The 15,464-nt window shown below is 49.0% G+C and overlaps 1 protein-coding gene across 1 annotated transcript in view; it reads right to left on the bottom strand.

The window, feature by feature from the left end:
* Nucleotides 1-993: 993 nt before the first annotated feature.
* Nucleotides 994-15,464, bottom strand: part of LOC119187956 (protein Wnt-4) — a 56,451-nt gene continuing 41,980 nt past the window's right edge. Inside the window, exons 3-4 of the mRNA XM_037436036.2 lie at nt 11,416-11,971; nt 994-4,675 (exon numbers count right to left, since the gene is read on the bottom strand). Coding sequence (XP_037291933.2) covers nt 4,474-4,675; nt 11,416-11,971 — 758 coding nt within the window. The 3' untranslated portion in view covers nt 994-4,473. The remainder of the gene's footprint in view (nt 4,676-11,415; nt 11,972-15,464) is intronic.

Below are 15,464 nucleotides of genomic sequence, written 5' to 3'. Positions count from 1 at the left end.
CTGAAGTATCCGAGAAAAAAAATTAGCAATACGCGTACGTAACGTACAGCTGCTCTGTATTGCCGTGTACAGGAGCGTATATATCATTCAACCGAGAGGAAGATGTTGCGGGGTGGCAGATTTGCACTAATTCATTGTCAGGTTTTACCGTACTTCGCCTCTTCAACGCCACACACTATCCTCCGCACAGCCCTTACTTTTCTTATGTGATTCTCAAAGAGCAAAGAAGAGAAAAGGGAGCCCCGTAACTGTCTGCATCAGAGTGCGACACCTCAACAGTAGCTCACGAGGGATGGGGGTAAGGGGGGATTAAAAGGATATGATTAAAGATATAGCGATAGAGAGGGGGAAGGAGAGAGCGTGGCGCAGGGACAGCGACACCCAGAAACAATGAGAAGATAGAAACGATGGACGCAGTCGCAGGAGTCCGAGGACGGGGCATCATTTAGCGAGAGCTCTTGTCGGCGTCAGGAGATGGCGTAGGGCGAGCCAGTCGGCCACAGCTGCACTGTAGTCGGAGATCGCGGGGGCACAACCGGTTGGCACGAAATCCAGAGCGGCCCCGCTGCGGTGGTCTAGTGGCTAGGATACTCGGCTGCTGACCCGCAGGTCGTGGGATCAAATCCCGGCTGCGGCGGCTACATTTCCGATGGAGGCGGATATGTTGTAGGGCCGTGTGCTCAGATTTGGGTGCACGTTAAAGAACCCCAGGTGGTCGAAATTTCCGGAGCGCTCCAATACGGCGTCTCTCATAATCATATGGTGGTTTTTGGTGCGTTAAATCTCACATATCAATCAAAATCCAGAGAGCGAGTCCGCGCTGCCCCTACTGTGGAGTGAAGCCCACAGTGTATCGCTGCATCTGGGAAAGTCCAGAACCACCGGGCTACTTACGTTCGCGGACGTACCAAACAGCCCGCTTACATACATTTTTCACAGGAAGCTGTTCTTGCGAGAAGAAGAATTAACGCCAACGACAACAACACGTAAGAGTGAAGGTTTATGGTCAGTAGTTTTATTGGTCTTCGCTATACAGTCACTAGAAAGAAGTGGAGTGGTTCGTTTGATTAGGTGGTCGAAAAAAAAAGAGTGAAATGTGCAGTCAGAGGGATGCATGTGTTGACGCCATTAACGGGAGTTTTCCCTTACCTCGAGTCGCTTAAATAAGAAGTAAGTCAATGGAGACAACGGAAGTTGAATGTACAAAAAAAGAAAGCATGGTTATAGCAAGAGACCGCTCGGACAACTCTTGCTGCTTTTGCTACGAAGAGAAAGATGCATGATTCGGTGACGATGTACACTGAAAGCTCCTATCGCATATACAGTGATAAAGAGAACACTATTATCATGAGTAAGAACTCCTCCTGGACAGCGAAATTCGGCCAGTGTTGGCGGCTCTCCTCGACAACCCCCTTGGTCGCTGGAAAATCGCGGAATCGGTACTAATGGTGGCTAACGCCCGTTTCAGTTCATAGGACGATGACGAAAAACGGTGGCTGCACTGAACGTCACGTGACCTCGTATAGCGAGAAACAACGCCGGCGAAATGTTTTTAGCATGTACACCTATACCGCAGTTATGTTCTTGAACGTGTGTACATGTGCTCTACCATACATAAGTTTTTTTTTTAAATTTTTGTTGCTGTGGGTTACGTCCTGCGGCCGACTTGAACGATGCATTTGTTTTGCCCTTTCCATGGCTGCGCACCATTTGCGCTTTAGCACGGGTTCATTTCAAAGCAGAATGCGCCCTCGGTCAGGCCACATTGTCTAAGAGTTTGTTTGTTTCTTTTATTTTGCGCATTTTTACCCTGCGTCGTTGGCTGTCATGGCACCGGGTCACCGTCATCGCCAATGACGGCCGCTAGCTGCAACGGGGAATAAAAGCACAATGGAATCCATGGATAAGGATCCGAACATAACACGGTCCTCGGCTTGATAGCTGCAACGTAATTTCTGAATAGCCACGGATATTGGTCAATAAATGCGCTCTGATCAGTCGCTCGGCTTTATAACACAATCCACATGTGATGATCCGAAAGACATCTAGAATGAATTCTTTTTCTTTCGCACAATTCGCACAAACAAGGAAAAAACAACGATTTCTTGAGTTTTGCAGCAATACTAGTTATATACCACGGCAACTGTCAATAGCCGAACGCTCTCCCGATGAAAGTTGCCAGGATACGGCTTCGTGCAACGGAAAACAATCGCGCAACAGTCCGGGTTCTTGACTAATGCATGATTAATGCGCGCGTCCATGGCACAATGCACTGTGACACACGCGAGATGAAATATAGAGCGAACAAATGTGCGTCCCAAGGCGGCAAACATTTTGCTTCGTTGTGGCTCGATACCTCCTCGTTGGCCACACACGAGACGGTGGTGCTTTTTCTTGCCGGTGACGATAAGTGCCTGCGCAGGTGATTGACCAGAAGCTGGGTGGTGCCGCTCCTTGTGCTTCACACTCACCTCAGCTTTCAATCTTGGAATAGCGCCATTGAACTCACCGCCAGCTCGAGAGCCCGAATCCCGGATCTCGCCGAAAAACTATGTACATATGACATGATTTCACGCTGGACTGAAATGAAAAGGTCTTAAAAAGATGACTTGCATTGGTGATGCGTAAATTGGAGAAGGGTTTCTTGAATGGCTAGTTTGCGATGTTCCCCTCAGGATGCGTAAATGTTCGCAGCAATCAACGCTTAGCACTCCCACAAGCTTCGCCAGAGTCGTTGCTATGTGGCCTGTCGGGTAAGCAAACTGAACTATTCCGGACTATTTCGACGACGTTGCTTGATGTCTGAATTCGCGAGAGCTTGGGAGGTACTTTGTCAATACTAAGTGGTACATTAGAAGGAAGATTAAGTTTAACTGGATCGATGAAGTGCTATTTTCATGTAGCTAAGAGATTACATTTACAGAGAACAGTTGAGAAGACTGCACGAAAAATAAAATAAAAAATAACATAACTATAACAGGAAACGATCCAACTTGCAAATTATCACTCCAGCTCGAGTGATGTGATAGCTTGTGGCAACACCTCACTGAAAATAGTTTGCGTATATAGAGTTGACTGAAATAGTGAATCAATTAAAAATTAAAAAGGAAACGTACCCTTGCAATTTTTTTTGAGGTTGCTTCCGGCATCAGAAGGTTCGAAGATGGCGCCATGATTCGCATGGGGAATTCAAGGAATGCTGCGCATTGCAGATAAGCGTGAATGAGGAAATGTACACAATGCAGCGCGACAGAGGTTTCTATGGCCCCTTCCTTGCTTGCAAAACGCTACGTTAGGCTACATTACTGATCGCCAACGAGCCCATATAGAGCTTCTGGCGAGCAGATCGCCTGTGAAAGCCGAATAAAGTACATTTGTGAGCACGATTAGCATGAACTTGGGAGCGCGTTCGTGGTGTTATCAGATACACTGAACTGCACGAGGCCCTGCACATGCGCAGTGCATTAAAGGCGGAGGCGAGACTATAATTGCCATCGCATACACTAACCCCCGTATTCACAAACGCTCCTAGACTCGACTTTCACCCTTCACTTGACAGGGTTGAGCACTGCGCTGCTGCTCGGCTGAAAATGACGCTGCGCAACTCAAGAATAGCAGCAAATTATCACTGATATGCAGTGAGTTTCCCCGCCCATAGATGGCGCTCCCTTCGGCTTTCTCAAGTGAAGGCGGAGCTTTGAGTGAAGGCGCGTTCTAGAATACGGGGGTAAGTCATCTGAGTGCACCTTCGTCGAAGGTGCGCACCGATGACGTGATAGCCAAATAATCGCATCACAAACTAGCTGCACATGTGCAGAGCTTCGTGTTGATGTAGGCGGCGTCGTGATAGCACCATGCAACACACGCTTCCATGTTCACGCTAAGCATGCTCACGACGGTACGTCGTTGAAACACCTGCGCAACGCGGCTACTCGAGCCATTGCACGACGAGTTAAGTTAATGCAATGTTCACCTAAGCCACCGCGGCCTGGGCCAAGCAATCGAACTAATATAGCGCCTTTTCTCGTATCCAGCAAACTGCCCAAGTGCACCAGACAGGAAGTGTGCACACGTCTGCAATAGAAATCAGGTTACATCGTGCTTCGCGAATGCCTGACATGCTACACAATCTACCGGGGCAAAACCGGCACACGTTCACCTTCGCATTTCTGTCACCCGCCTGTCCGCTGATCGCATCATATATGTGCATCGTCAGAGCAAGTTCTGATGCGCGAGGATAGTCCTGATTGGTCGCTCCAGCGTCGCCGACTTGTTCGCTTCTTTCGCGCATGCGTGTGGCACGCTGACTTGCTCTTGTGCGGCGCGCTCTCCCCGTTCGGCTGTTCCCATGCGTGTGACTGGCGTTTGTTGCCTCGCACGTCTACGGTGTGTCTGGCGGCGGCGGCGGCGTGTGTGTGCCAGGGACTAGAGCCGCCTCGCAGAGGAGGAGGATAGCAAGACGGCGCGCGCAGTTCACTTGCAGAAGTGTTCCTCTTTGGTGACCCTGCACGTCTGGCACTGCACCTTGCAGCACCAGACGAACTTGCAGTGGCACTTCTCGTCCACCTCGCGCACCACCGTCTGGTAGCCGCGACCGCAGCACAGCAGCCGGCAGCCGTCCATGCCGTAGCTGGTGTTGTTGCACGAGCGACCGGCGGTGCCCAGCACGGCTAGCCTGCACGGAAACGAAAGGGTAAGCCACGTGTCTCCTTTCCCCAACGTGTTATCGCTGTAGCCACTGTTCACGTCACAGAGGTCACAAATCAACATGGCAGCACACATGCAGAAGTGACCGCCCGCTCAGCGGGCGGATTACCCAGGGTTCAAGGGATTCAAATGAACCGGGCCCTCCGGTGTTAGCCCCCCCCCCCCCCCCCCCCCCATGGGTCAGAAAAAATGGCCGACTTCGTTGTTTTGTTAAAAAAAGTTTAACCCTCCTGCTGGATTTTCCTTCATAAAATAGACTATCTATTTTAATAATCAATATCCATGCTTTTAAGAGGTTGTTGGTTGCATAAAAGGTTGCGTAGTATCCTAAAGTCAGCTCACAGTTCTGCAGCCTGTGGTAAAAACCTTTCAGTCGCTTAAGACCAGCATCGTGTAGAGGGGACTAAGGACCTTATCCAGTGGATGGACACTTAGAGCAGCCTGACAAGGATTTTAGCAGTTACGGTCCAATATGCAATGCGAAGACGCATAGAGAGTGCTACGGTTACTGTTTGATATTTCGTTTAATGTGCTAAATGAAAATAACCGGTATGGAGCTGACGCATAGGTATGCTATAGTATGCTTTCTTTGTAGTGTAAACAACGCACCATGAAAGATTTGCGCAGTATGAACTTCCCGTTTACACAAGGACTCCGAAGGAGTAATGGTTTGATTCTTCGTTTCTGGCATTGCCGTCCTGTCCTAATTCCTGCTTGGTGGTTATACAGGAGGTCCCGATTAACTCGCAGCGTGATAAAAAAAAAGAAGACGAAGGGTGTTACGAGAAGCAAACCTAGCGCATATCGTTCCCAGTATACTGAAGTAGACGCTACTATTTCTTGTTATTGACTATTAACTAATTAGTCTAACAATGTTTCTGTATAAAAATAGAACTACTCGCCTAATAATCAAAATGTAAATCAGACAGATGTGCACATTTCGAAATTACATCTGTCTGTGCTACTTCCAACAATTCATTAATTACGTGCTCATTTTTTTCTGTGAATAAAGAAATCCTGTGAAATATGAAAAATAACACGTGACTGAGCTCACCCCCACCCTTCAAAAAAAAAGTGGCGCTCTCAAACAATCTTACCGGAAACAGCCGCTTTGCCTCTTTCCCGTTGCCAGAGACAGCGTTTTGCACATTGGCAAGAGTACGGCTCGGGTGCCAACAACATGTGCAGCAGTTATGCAGCGATTCCTTCCGCTTGACTGTTACGTCGCTATCACCATTCGCATCTCGCGGTCAACTGTTCGCGGCCGGATCATGCACTGTTCTGATTAGAGCGCTTACTGCCCGACTGTGTATGATCAAGGCGGCTTGTTTCTTCGGACAAGAAGTGGAAGATAGCGCGATCCGTTTTTTTTTCTTTCTACATTTCCTTCATTGCTACTGGCTATCTCAAAGCGAGCTTGTTGAATGAATGAAACCACGTTTATTCCACCTTGTTCGCGCCGAGGGCGCTGCGGTGCACAGAGACAGGGCACTATAGTAGTTGAGGGCGCTTCTTTCTGATGCGCGCAGCAGTCCAGTCGCGTATTATTTTTCGTATTTCGCGGGATTTCTTTATAACCAGAAAAAAAAAAAGAGCAAGCATTTAGTATACGTTCTTGAAAGTGGCACAGACAGATGTCGCTTCAACATGCGCACACCTGCCTCATTGACGTTTTGATAATTAGACGAGTACTATTTGAGTTGCGAATATGAGTATTACTAATTAATAATTATCTTTAGCGAAACATTTATTGGCGGCTACTACAGTACACTGGAAACAATATTCACCAGCTCTGCTATGCGTAACGCCGATTCTCTTTTCTGAAATTGCGCTGCGTGATAATTAGGACGACCTGTACATAGGGAAACTCAAGAGGCCATCACTTGCCAAAGGGTGGGCGCAGGAAATATTGCTACGTGCCAGTGCGTGGAGTTGAAGAAGACAAAGCATATAGACTGGCGCGAGCTAATCTCTGTGGCTGGCGCTGCTCGCTTAACCGGCTGTAAATACATCTGTGACTACCCCTCAGAGTCGGTCTCCTTCTCGTAACAATATCTACAACATATATCCAATAATCTGGCCGCCAGCAGACCCTCACCGCAGATACGTAACCCTATTACATGTTTAAAAGCGAACGTTTTGTGTATAAATGAAAATATGCGGGGTCGTTTTTCGAGTGTTAATAAAGACGTTTTTTGTCAAAGTTCTACCACGGGTTCTAGATAGATATCGTTTTTTTTTTATAGGCGCCATCTTTTACGAAAGTTTTGGCCCGCCCGCTTCCCATATTGAAAATGTTCTAATTTTAAACCATCTGTATACTTGCTGTGATCAGTAGGCATATACAATATGCATAAAAATGCTATATCGAAATGCTGCCTTGGAAAAGCCTTAACGTGTGCTGTTGTATGAAATCAAAAGTAGTGAGACGTTTGGTAGCGTATTTACTTTAAGTACGTGCGAACAATTTTGGAAAAGGCCCACCTATCAACTTAGGCAGTGCTTGCACGTAGGCAAACAAAGCGTGCGCTATCGAATCAGTGAAGCTGACGCAGATAGATGAAGCTATTTTTCACAAAGGCGCTGCCTGAAGGGAGATGACCTCTCTTCAAATAAGTGGAAGCAACGCTATAGGTTAAGACGAATGGAGGAAACACACATGGTGTTTGGACTGCACTTCTAAGTGTCGTATGCATTCCTTCTTTTCGTCTTAACTTCTCGCACAGGTTAGTCTTTTTTTTTTCAGTATGACCCAACGAACTGGACAAATCCTAATGCTGTTAATGTGTTTTCGCATCCTTATAGAGTTAATACGATGACAGTAGGTAGATTTAGCATAGCGGAAAACAGTAAACACAACGACTTAGCGTTGACGTTAGTGTTGCGTGCTCTAAACTGAGCGTGCGCAGAACGTTAACGTAGCCAGAACTTTTAATTGATCGATTTGTGGTGTTTAACATCCCCAAACCACCATATGATTATGAGAGACGCCGTAGTGGAGGGCTCCGGAAATTTTGACCGCCTGGGGTTCTTTAACGTGCACCCAAATTTTAGCACACGGGCCTACGACATTTCCACCTCCATCAGAAATGCAGCCGCCGCAGCCGGGATTTGAACCCGCGACCTGCGGGTCAGCAGCCGAGTACCTTAGCCACTAGACCACCGCGGCGGGGCTAGCCAGAACTCTTACGTATCAGAGAAATTTCTGGCATATAGCGTTCAACGCTAACGTACGCAAGAGATGCCGTATACGTAGGACAATATGGCGGAGCCTGTTGAAGCGAGAGCCATCTACTTCGAATCTTTATAGTCGGTATTCTGCATTGTTGAATTCCTTCACTTCCAAATACTGGTCGCATTTTTTATTTAGGTTTGAGTAATGGGGCTTCGCCAGCTGTATACTGCCGATAATAGAACTACGTTTTTGAGATACGCATTTGATTTGGGGTGCAGAAGTCTTTTAAAAATGTGTCTATAAGGTTCGCTCACGTTTTTAGGTAGCAACGCAGAGATGGCGACGCCGTACTCATTGCATTGTTTCTGACAAATGGCATCGATTGAGTCACCTCAATGTTACATCTCCAAGTTATCAAATTTTTCTGAAAAGGCGGAGTTGGTAGTCTGGCGTAGTTGCTTGTTTCACATTTTTACTGTATCTTTAAGTTAAGATGGTTAATAGACCATCTTCCCGAAGGGAACCCTGATGGGATGCGAAGCAGCAGCGGTGTGCGCGGCGTTGACCCGGTTGAAACGGGCGTTGATGCGGGTGCTGAAAGAACAGTTTGAAGCGAAACTCGGTGTCGCGTTTACTCGAGTAAACGTTTGTTTGAAGCGCAAAGACACGGGAGGCGGGTTGGGTTTCGTGCAAGTTTCATAAATCGTTTGGTAAGACGTCGTAGTCGTCGTTTCTTCAGAGTCGATACACAGGGGATGGACCGGAGCAAGCGCGCGTTTTGCGTTGACAACCATGGCCTTGTGGTCGGTGAAATGCAGGCTGGGAGGTTCCTGCAGATATTCGACGTCGAAGTTGGCAAAGACCAAATTGATGTACATTCACCTTATAGTAGTCGTAGGTATGTAGGTAGGTAGTTTCCGCATGAACTGATGAGTCGGCGGTGTAGCGAGCGGTGGAAGTGAAGTGAGTGGTGCTGGCAGCGCGGCAGATAGTGCGGGCGAACGGACAAGGCGGTAGCTGCGGGTGTAGCGGTGATTGTCCGGCAGGCAAGTGAAAGAGTGATGTCAGCACGCACTGCGAGGGGAGCATGACGTCAACGCGCAGCTGCGGCGTGACCTACTTGGCACCGCTCCAACAGCTGCGGCGAGGGAAGCGTGTTGCGGCATGTTAGTACGGATGCACGGAGGCACAGCGTTACACACGTGAGCCAAAGAGCTGCTACCAGCTATATTAACTGCAATGAGCATGCAAAGACGATTCGGTGAGCAGACGCCGTGAAGACGGTGAGTAGACCACACTGCGCGGATGAATAATTGTGAAGGGGCTAACCGCCCTTCCTATTGGCTGAGGGGCCCTGTAGCCTCCACAGCGCTGAAAAGGACTAGTGAAACAGAGTATAAGTGTAGGCAATTAAATTGCCGCCAACAAGACTTAACCACGTGTGAACCCGGACGTTACACTCTGCCAGTAAAGCCACGCCTCTGCAGACGTTTGAGACGACTCAAAGGCCACGACACACGCGAACGGCACCTCATATGCATTTTTTTTGTTCGTTTTACTTTTCTGGAAGCTGGTTCGCAGAAGGACGCCAAGGCAGTTCTGCTGTCGTTTGATTCCCGGGCCGCTCCCACCTTCATTTCAGCTTTGCTGGGCCGAGAGAAATAAAGCAAGGGAGCCGCGCCATAAATATCGGCGTGTCAAAACAAGCGAGGAATTCGACCGCCGATGATCGACGAATCTTTTCTGCTTACTGCCCAGGAAGGATTAGTGTCAACGGGCCATTGCATGGCGGCCGATGAAAACTGATAATGGCTCCGGAATCCCAGCTTGCTATTTTTCTTTGTTTTTCATCACGGAGGAATGCGCGCTTTCTACTTCTTGATGCCACGCCAAGGCACGCTCCACGTAGGCTCCCCTTGAGAAAAACTCGTCTCTAAATAAGGTATGCACGGGGCTGCACGCCTGCAGTCCGCAGCGAGGTGCTGTCGGAATCGGTTCTTGTTGCCGCCATCCATTTGTGCACTTGCGGACCAGGCTACGAAAATGGTCAGCTACGAAGTGCTTCCAGCCTTCTGTGGTTTAAAGGAAATTAGAACTTTTGTGCAGTGCGCCAGACGTATCCAGAAGACCCATGGGCATGCATCAACTCGGACGGTTTTATATATTTCATTTTTAAAATTTAATTATTACCCCGTGGATGTTAGCACGGCTCATCGCCTGGCTCGCTACCGCATACTCGGTTGTTGACTACGGTGTAATCAGCATGTTTAAATAAATCTGTCCACAATAATGAAAAACCACAGAAATCCGATATTTGTTCTGTGCCTTCACAGTTGCTTTTTCTGTAGCGTCAGACAACTTGAGGCCGTTAAATACACCACTTGGAACTTAATTAGGTGAGTTGAATAGACTTTTATTTAGCGGAGCTAGGTGGCTATGTAAAATAAATTCAAGTTCTTCATGTGGCGAACCCAGCTTTTGACGTATAGAAAAAAAATCACTGATGGTTACGATACGGTATTACATAAGGCGAATCGCGAGTGCGAATGCGTGCTGGGGAAACGCCATCTTTGTGTGAAGTTTTGGATATCCGTAATTGTAGCAGTCTAACATTCTCTATACATATTACCAAAGAAACGGCCAGCGCTTGAGAGCTGTACAGGGTGTTCCACATAACTTGAGCCAAGTATGTAAAAATGAAAAACACTTCAGTGGCGAATTGAATCAAACGCGTACTAATCACATGTAGCCTGTAGGTACTCAGGCTATTTTTTTTGTTTCTCTCCATACTAAATAATTAATAATTCTTAATTACCTATCTTCAAACTATGGGCTGGAAACCGAAAATATGAACACTGAGATGTAGAGCACTTTCAGAAACCACCGAATAAATTGTTTCCTATACGGTACGTCTAACGCTGTTATTTTTCCGCGTTGTAAAGAAAATCGGCACTATAGCAGTGGGCTCGCGGTCCGTCACAGGTTTTTTATTTTTTTGCCAACCTTGCTGCTCTCTTTACAACGTGGAAAAAATAACAGCGCGAGACGTATCGAACAGGAAACAATTCAGTCGGTGGTTTCTCAAAGGGCTCTATATCTCTGTGTTCACATTTTGGAATTTCCAGCCCATATTTAAAAAATAGGTAATTAAGAATTATAATTAGTTAGTGTGGGGAGAAATAAAAAAAATAGCCTGATTACCTACAGGTTATAGTGAGAGTATTACGCGTATGGTTCAATTCGCCATTGAAGTGACTTTTTTTTTAAATTCTTGGCTCAAGTTATGGGGGGCACCCTGTATACGCACACCACTCTGTGCATTGCATGCAGGGCGTCGCGAAGCAAGCGAAACGCCGACAGCGCCAGCAGCGAAGGTCGTGAGTTCGATCCCGGTGGAGGCTATCGCATTTCAATGGAGGCGGTACGTTATAGAGGCTCGTGCAGTTCCGGGAGTCCTCCGCTATACGGCGCGGCCCTCGGATGTACGTGGAAGACCACAGATACTGTTACGAATGCGCGCGGGGGCCACTCACGTCTCGTTGCGCGTGCAGTAGTCGGGCGACTCCTCGAGGTAGACGAGGTCCTTCTTTCCGGGCTTCTTGACGTCCCTGAGCACGGGCCGGAGCCGGGGCCGGCGCTTCCGGCCGCCCGCCCTGGTTCCGGCGCGCGTCATGTGCACGTGCGTGGCGCCGTCGAACTTGACCGACAGCGCGTCGCCCACGGCGCGGAACGGCTTCAGCCGGCGCCAGCACACGCGCACCGAGCACGAGCCGGACACGCCGTGGCACTTGCAGACGGTCTCCATGCTGCGGCGCAGCGTGCGCCGGCCGGCCTCGTTGTTGTGCAGGTTCATAAGGCCCGACGCCGTGGCCGGGTCCTCGCCGGCGTCCACGAACTTGCGGCTGAACTGCGCGCCGAAGCCGATGTCGTCCGAGCAGCCGCCCCACTCCCAGGAGCCGCGCGGCTTGCGCTGCCGGATGGCGCTGTCGCAGCCGCACTCGTTCAGCTCGCCCTTGCTGCAGGCCCGCGTGATGCTGTACGCCACGCCCGCAGCCGACACGCCGTACACGTACGCCTTCTCGCGGCTCACTGCGACCCCAGAGAAGGAGACACACGGTCAGCACAATGGTACCTGGACTTGGGCGAGTCCTTACAGGACAAATGCAGCGCGACTTTGGCGAAGACAGGAGACACAAGTATATATGCGCTCGTCCGTGTCTATATGCGTAAGTTGCGCTGCGTTCGTCCGCGTACGGTCGCAACTCTGTGCTACTATAATTATGCGAGACCATGCATCAAGAAGGGCACACTATGAACTGAATTACCCTAGCATTTCTTCTGTCCAAGCCTTGCGGACGAAAGAAAGGCTTGGTTATATAACATAGCCAATGTAATACAGGTGTCCACACTATAAGGGGAGAGGGAGGAACCATCTTCGATCACGTAAGGCGGGAGAGAGGAGGCAATGTTTGTACTGTACTTTTATGCAGATGGACTCATCCAACCAGTGTGTCGAAGAGCACGGTTAGGGCCATAGCCCCGCCGGCGTTGCATTCCAAGAACTATTAAATTCTTAACTTTCCTCCGGGAAAGCCAGGGCCATAGGAAGGCCGTTACGACAAGCACGTCATCGTTCCATTGTAATGACTTTATCGATTATGAACTATGTCCTTTGGATGGACACGATGAACGAGGAGTAAGGGGCGGTGCTGCGACAAAACTTTGCCCCTTCCCCTCGTCCATAGGGATAATACAGTGGATGTGGCAGTACTTCTCTGGAAGCCTGCTTGGATTAAGCAATGCTGTTAGCCTGCAGACTCTCTATGTGAGGGCAAACCATAGGCGTGGGGTCTATATAAGCCGTCAGAGAAGCTGAGTTGAAAGAAAGTTGAAGAAGTGCAGGTCACATGCTCAGTTAAGAGATGAAACCGTCTGGCTTCAAATATCTGCGAGTACCGCCTGCAGAAAAAAAAAAATGAAGGCGCGTTGGGGCACGCAGGGATTGAAATTTGAGAAAGTGAGAAAGCTTTTATCTCTTCGAAAAGCGCGTTGCGAAGGCATATACTGGATTGCTAATTTACCCAAGACGACGCAGTGCACGATTTCTACACCACTTTATCACGCCACTTCTTTATGCGTTGCCAGTTTATACTAAATGCTCCCAGGTAGTTCCTTAAAACGCACGTAAAAACACAGTGGATTCCGATTGCGTGACTAGCAGCGACCGTGGCGTCACTGTCGAAGTCATTACGTTCTACGAAAATTAAATGGCAGGTGTTGAAACATCCGACAGTAAACTGTGGAAAGCATCGTCGTTGGTTTAGGCAGCTATTGAAGAAAAAAAAATGGAGAGAAAAGACTTGTGACTGGAGAAAACGTAGTTTTACGAGAAAAAAAATACAAGCGAAGAGAGTAAGCGTAAAAACAAGCGAGATTAAACTGCACATCCGCCAGGCATCGCTGGCGAAGCCATAAAATCGAGACCCAGTCCAGACTCGCGGAAAGGATCCCCACCGTTAACGACAACCGTATAACACGAGGTAATATAGTACCTTTCAACGCGCGTGTCTGTGGACGAAACCAATTTCTCTGGCGACTTGGCAGCCGGACCCGGCCAAGCCCGAGCCCCGAACGACAACGCCCGACGAGTCGGGATCGAAGCCACCTCCGAGGGGACTCGTTGCGAGCGTCCCCGTTTTACGAGCTTCGTCCCCAAAAGAGGAGGCCCGTTCCCCCGTTATTCGAACGAGGGATGCATCGAAGGATATCGCGGTTTGCTTCATCTCTGCGGCTCAAAAACAAGAGCGGGGGAAAGCGCCCCGAGGCGACGGGACAAGGTTGTTAAACGAGCAGCAGGCGGCCGGGGCTTTTAATCTGGAGTCGAAACCCGCGCTAAGGGTCGGCAGCTCTGGCTTCGTGACTCGTGCGGCGAGGATCTGTGGTCTTTCGTTTCCCCGGCCGTCTGAGGCGGGCAGGGGTACTGGGGCCACATTGACGAGTGGTACCGCATCCAGACAAGCTCTCGTGCGGGGGGATTTGGGAGGTGGGGCGGACCACGCGTGAGAGGATTGCGAGAAGACCGGTGACGTTTGTGTATACGACTTTTCATTTAAGGCCGGTGACTGATGCCGTGTCTACGACGATGCGCGTAAGCGAGAGAGAGAGTAGTGTGGTGCACGCCCTTCGTAGGCTCAGCTTTCACCGACTGACGAGGCGAAACGTCGATGACACAGACACGTCTGGATGAGACGTAGCTTTCAGGTGTTTTCACTGTGCAAGTTCAACTATACATGACAGACAACGGTTGCATGTCTGCAGAATGCCAGGGACATAAAAGGCAGGCTTGATAGAGATATATAGAATAATAAAAAAGACATAGAACTTAATTAAAAGGGTTTGCTACCCTGGAGTGAGATGGGACGACAGGTGAAGAGAGCGACGTTGAATAATGCCAGTACAGCAACACCAATAGCCATGCATCCTGTGCTTGCCGTTTGCCAGACAGCCATTGGTTGCGTTGAGATGGAGTCAACAGTTTATTAGTCAAAGGTTTTGTTATTGATAATCTGTCACACAAAGTTACAGAACAGTCTTTGTTTAAGCGGTGCTTGGCTAATTCAGCCTTTCGCAAGCCTTTGTTTTCACCATGTAGTTCTTTTCCGAAACGTGTGCACAAAAAACAACCCGGTGGATAGAGGAGTCCTTCTTTACAGGGTGCACTATTCCTAATCAGCAATCACTCCCCCTCCTCCTCCCACACACCCCTTGCACTTATGCTTGTGCGCCTTTTCCACCAAGATGAATAATTACCATCGAGCAGTAATGTGTTCTTTTTGTTACAATGTCCCTTATTTTTGTCCCCAGTTGAGACACATGCAGTAGTGCAAAAGACACTCTGTTGAATACTGTATTGACGTGGACGAGTGCCAGTGTCATCATTAAGATCAGAGATCAGTGTTTTAACGAAGAACAGGTCGGCGGTGGGCGTCACCATGAAGACTGCGGCTCGTCAATTTCTCAACAACAGCAACAATCGGCACAAGCGTACGTGAGTTTCCCATGAAACGAGGGACGGGGAAGGGGGCGGGTATTATGACCGCGTGATTTGTGCTCGGTGTCCTGTGAAAAAGAAAAGCATTTCTAGCGGTCACCCCTCCCCCCCCCCCCCCCTCTGTCGCGTTGCCTTAAATATAAGCCTTGGCCCGTGTCCTCAGATTTGGGTGCACGTTAAAGAACCCCAGGTGGTCGAAATTTCCGGAGCCCTCCACTACGGCGTATCTCATAATCATATGGTGGTTTTGGAACGTTAAACCCCACATATCAATCAATCAAATATAAACCTTTGACAACTCGCCCAGTCTTGCATCCTTTTTTCGATTCAGGCAAGGCCCCCAAGCTTCCGCGGCATCGACTCTGCTCTTCCCATCAATGGCGTTCGGTGCCTCGACTGGGGCTGCTGGTCGCAGTATCCGTACAGAAGCCGGGGTGCGAGGCCATAATAAACCGATGGCAGCGAGGCGTGAATATCTTTCACAGGCCCTCGTGGGGTATCCACGTGGAGCAACAAATAAACCTCGGTGGC

The sequence above is a fragment of the Rhipicephalus microplus genome, chromosome 1 (genome assembly GCF_043290135.1).
Source record: "Rhipicephalus microplus isolate Deutch F79 chromosome 1, USDA_Rmic, whole genome shotgun sequence".
Classification (NCBI taxonomy): Eukaryota; Metazoa; Arthropoda; class Arachnida; order Ixodida; family Ixodidae; genus Rhipicephalus; species Rhipicephalus microplus.
The sequence above is the reverse complement of the archived record's forward strand: the minus strand, read 5'-3'. Positions and strand labels throughout refer to the sequence as shown.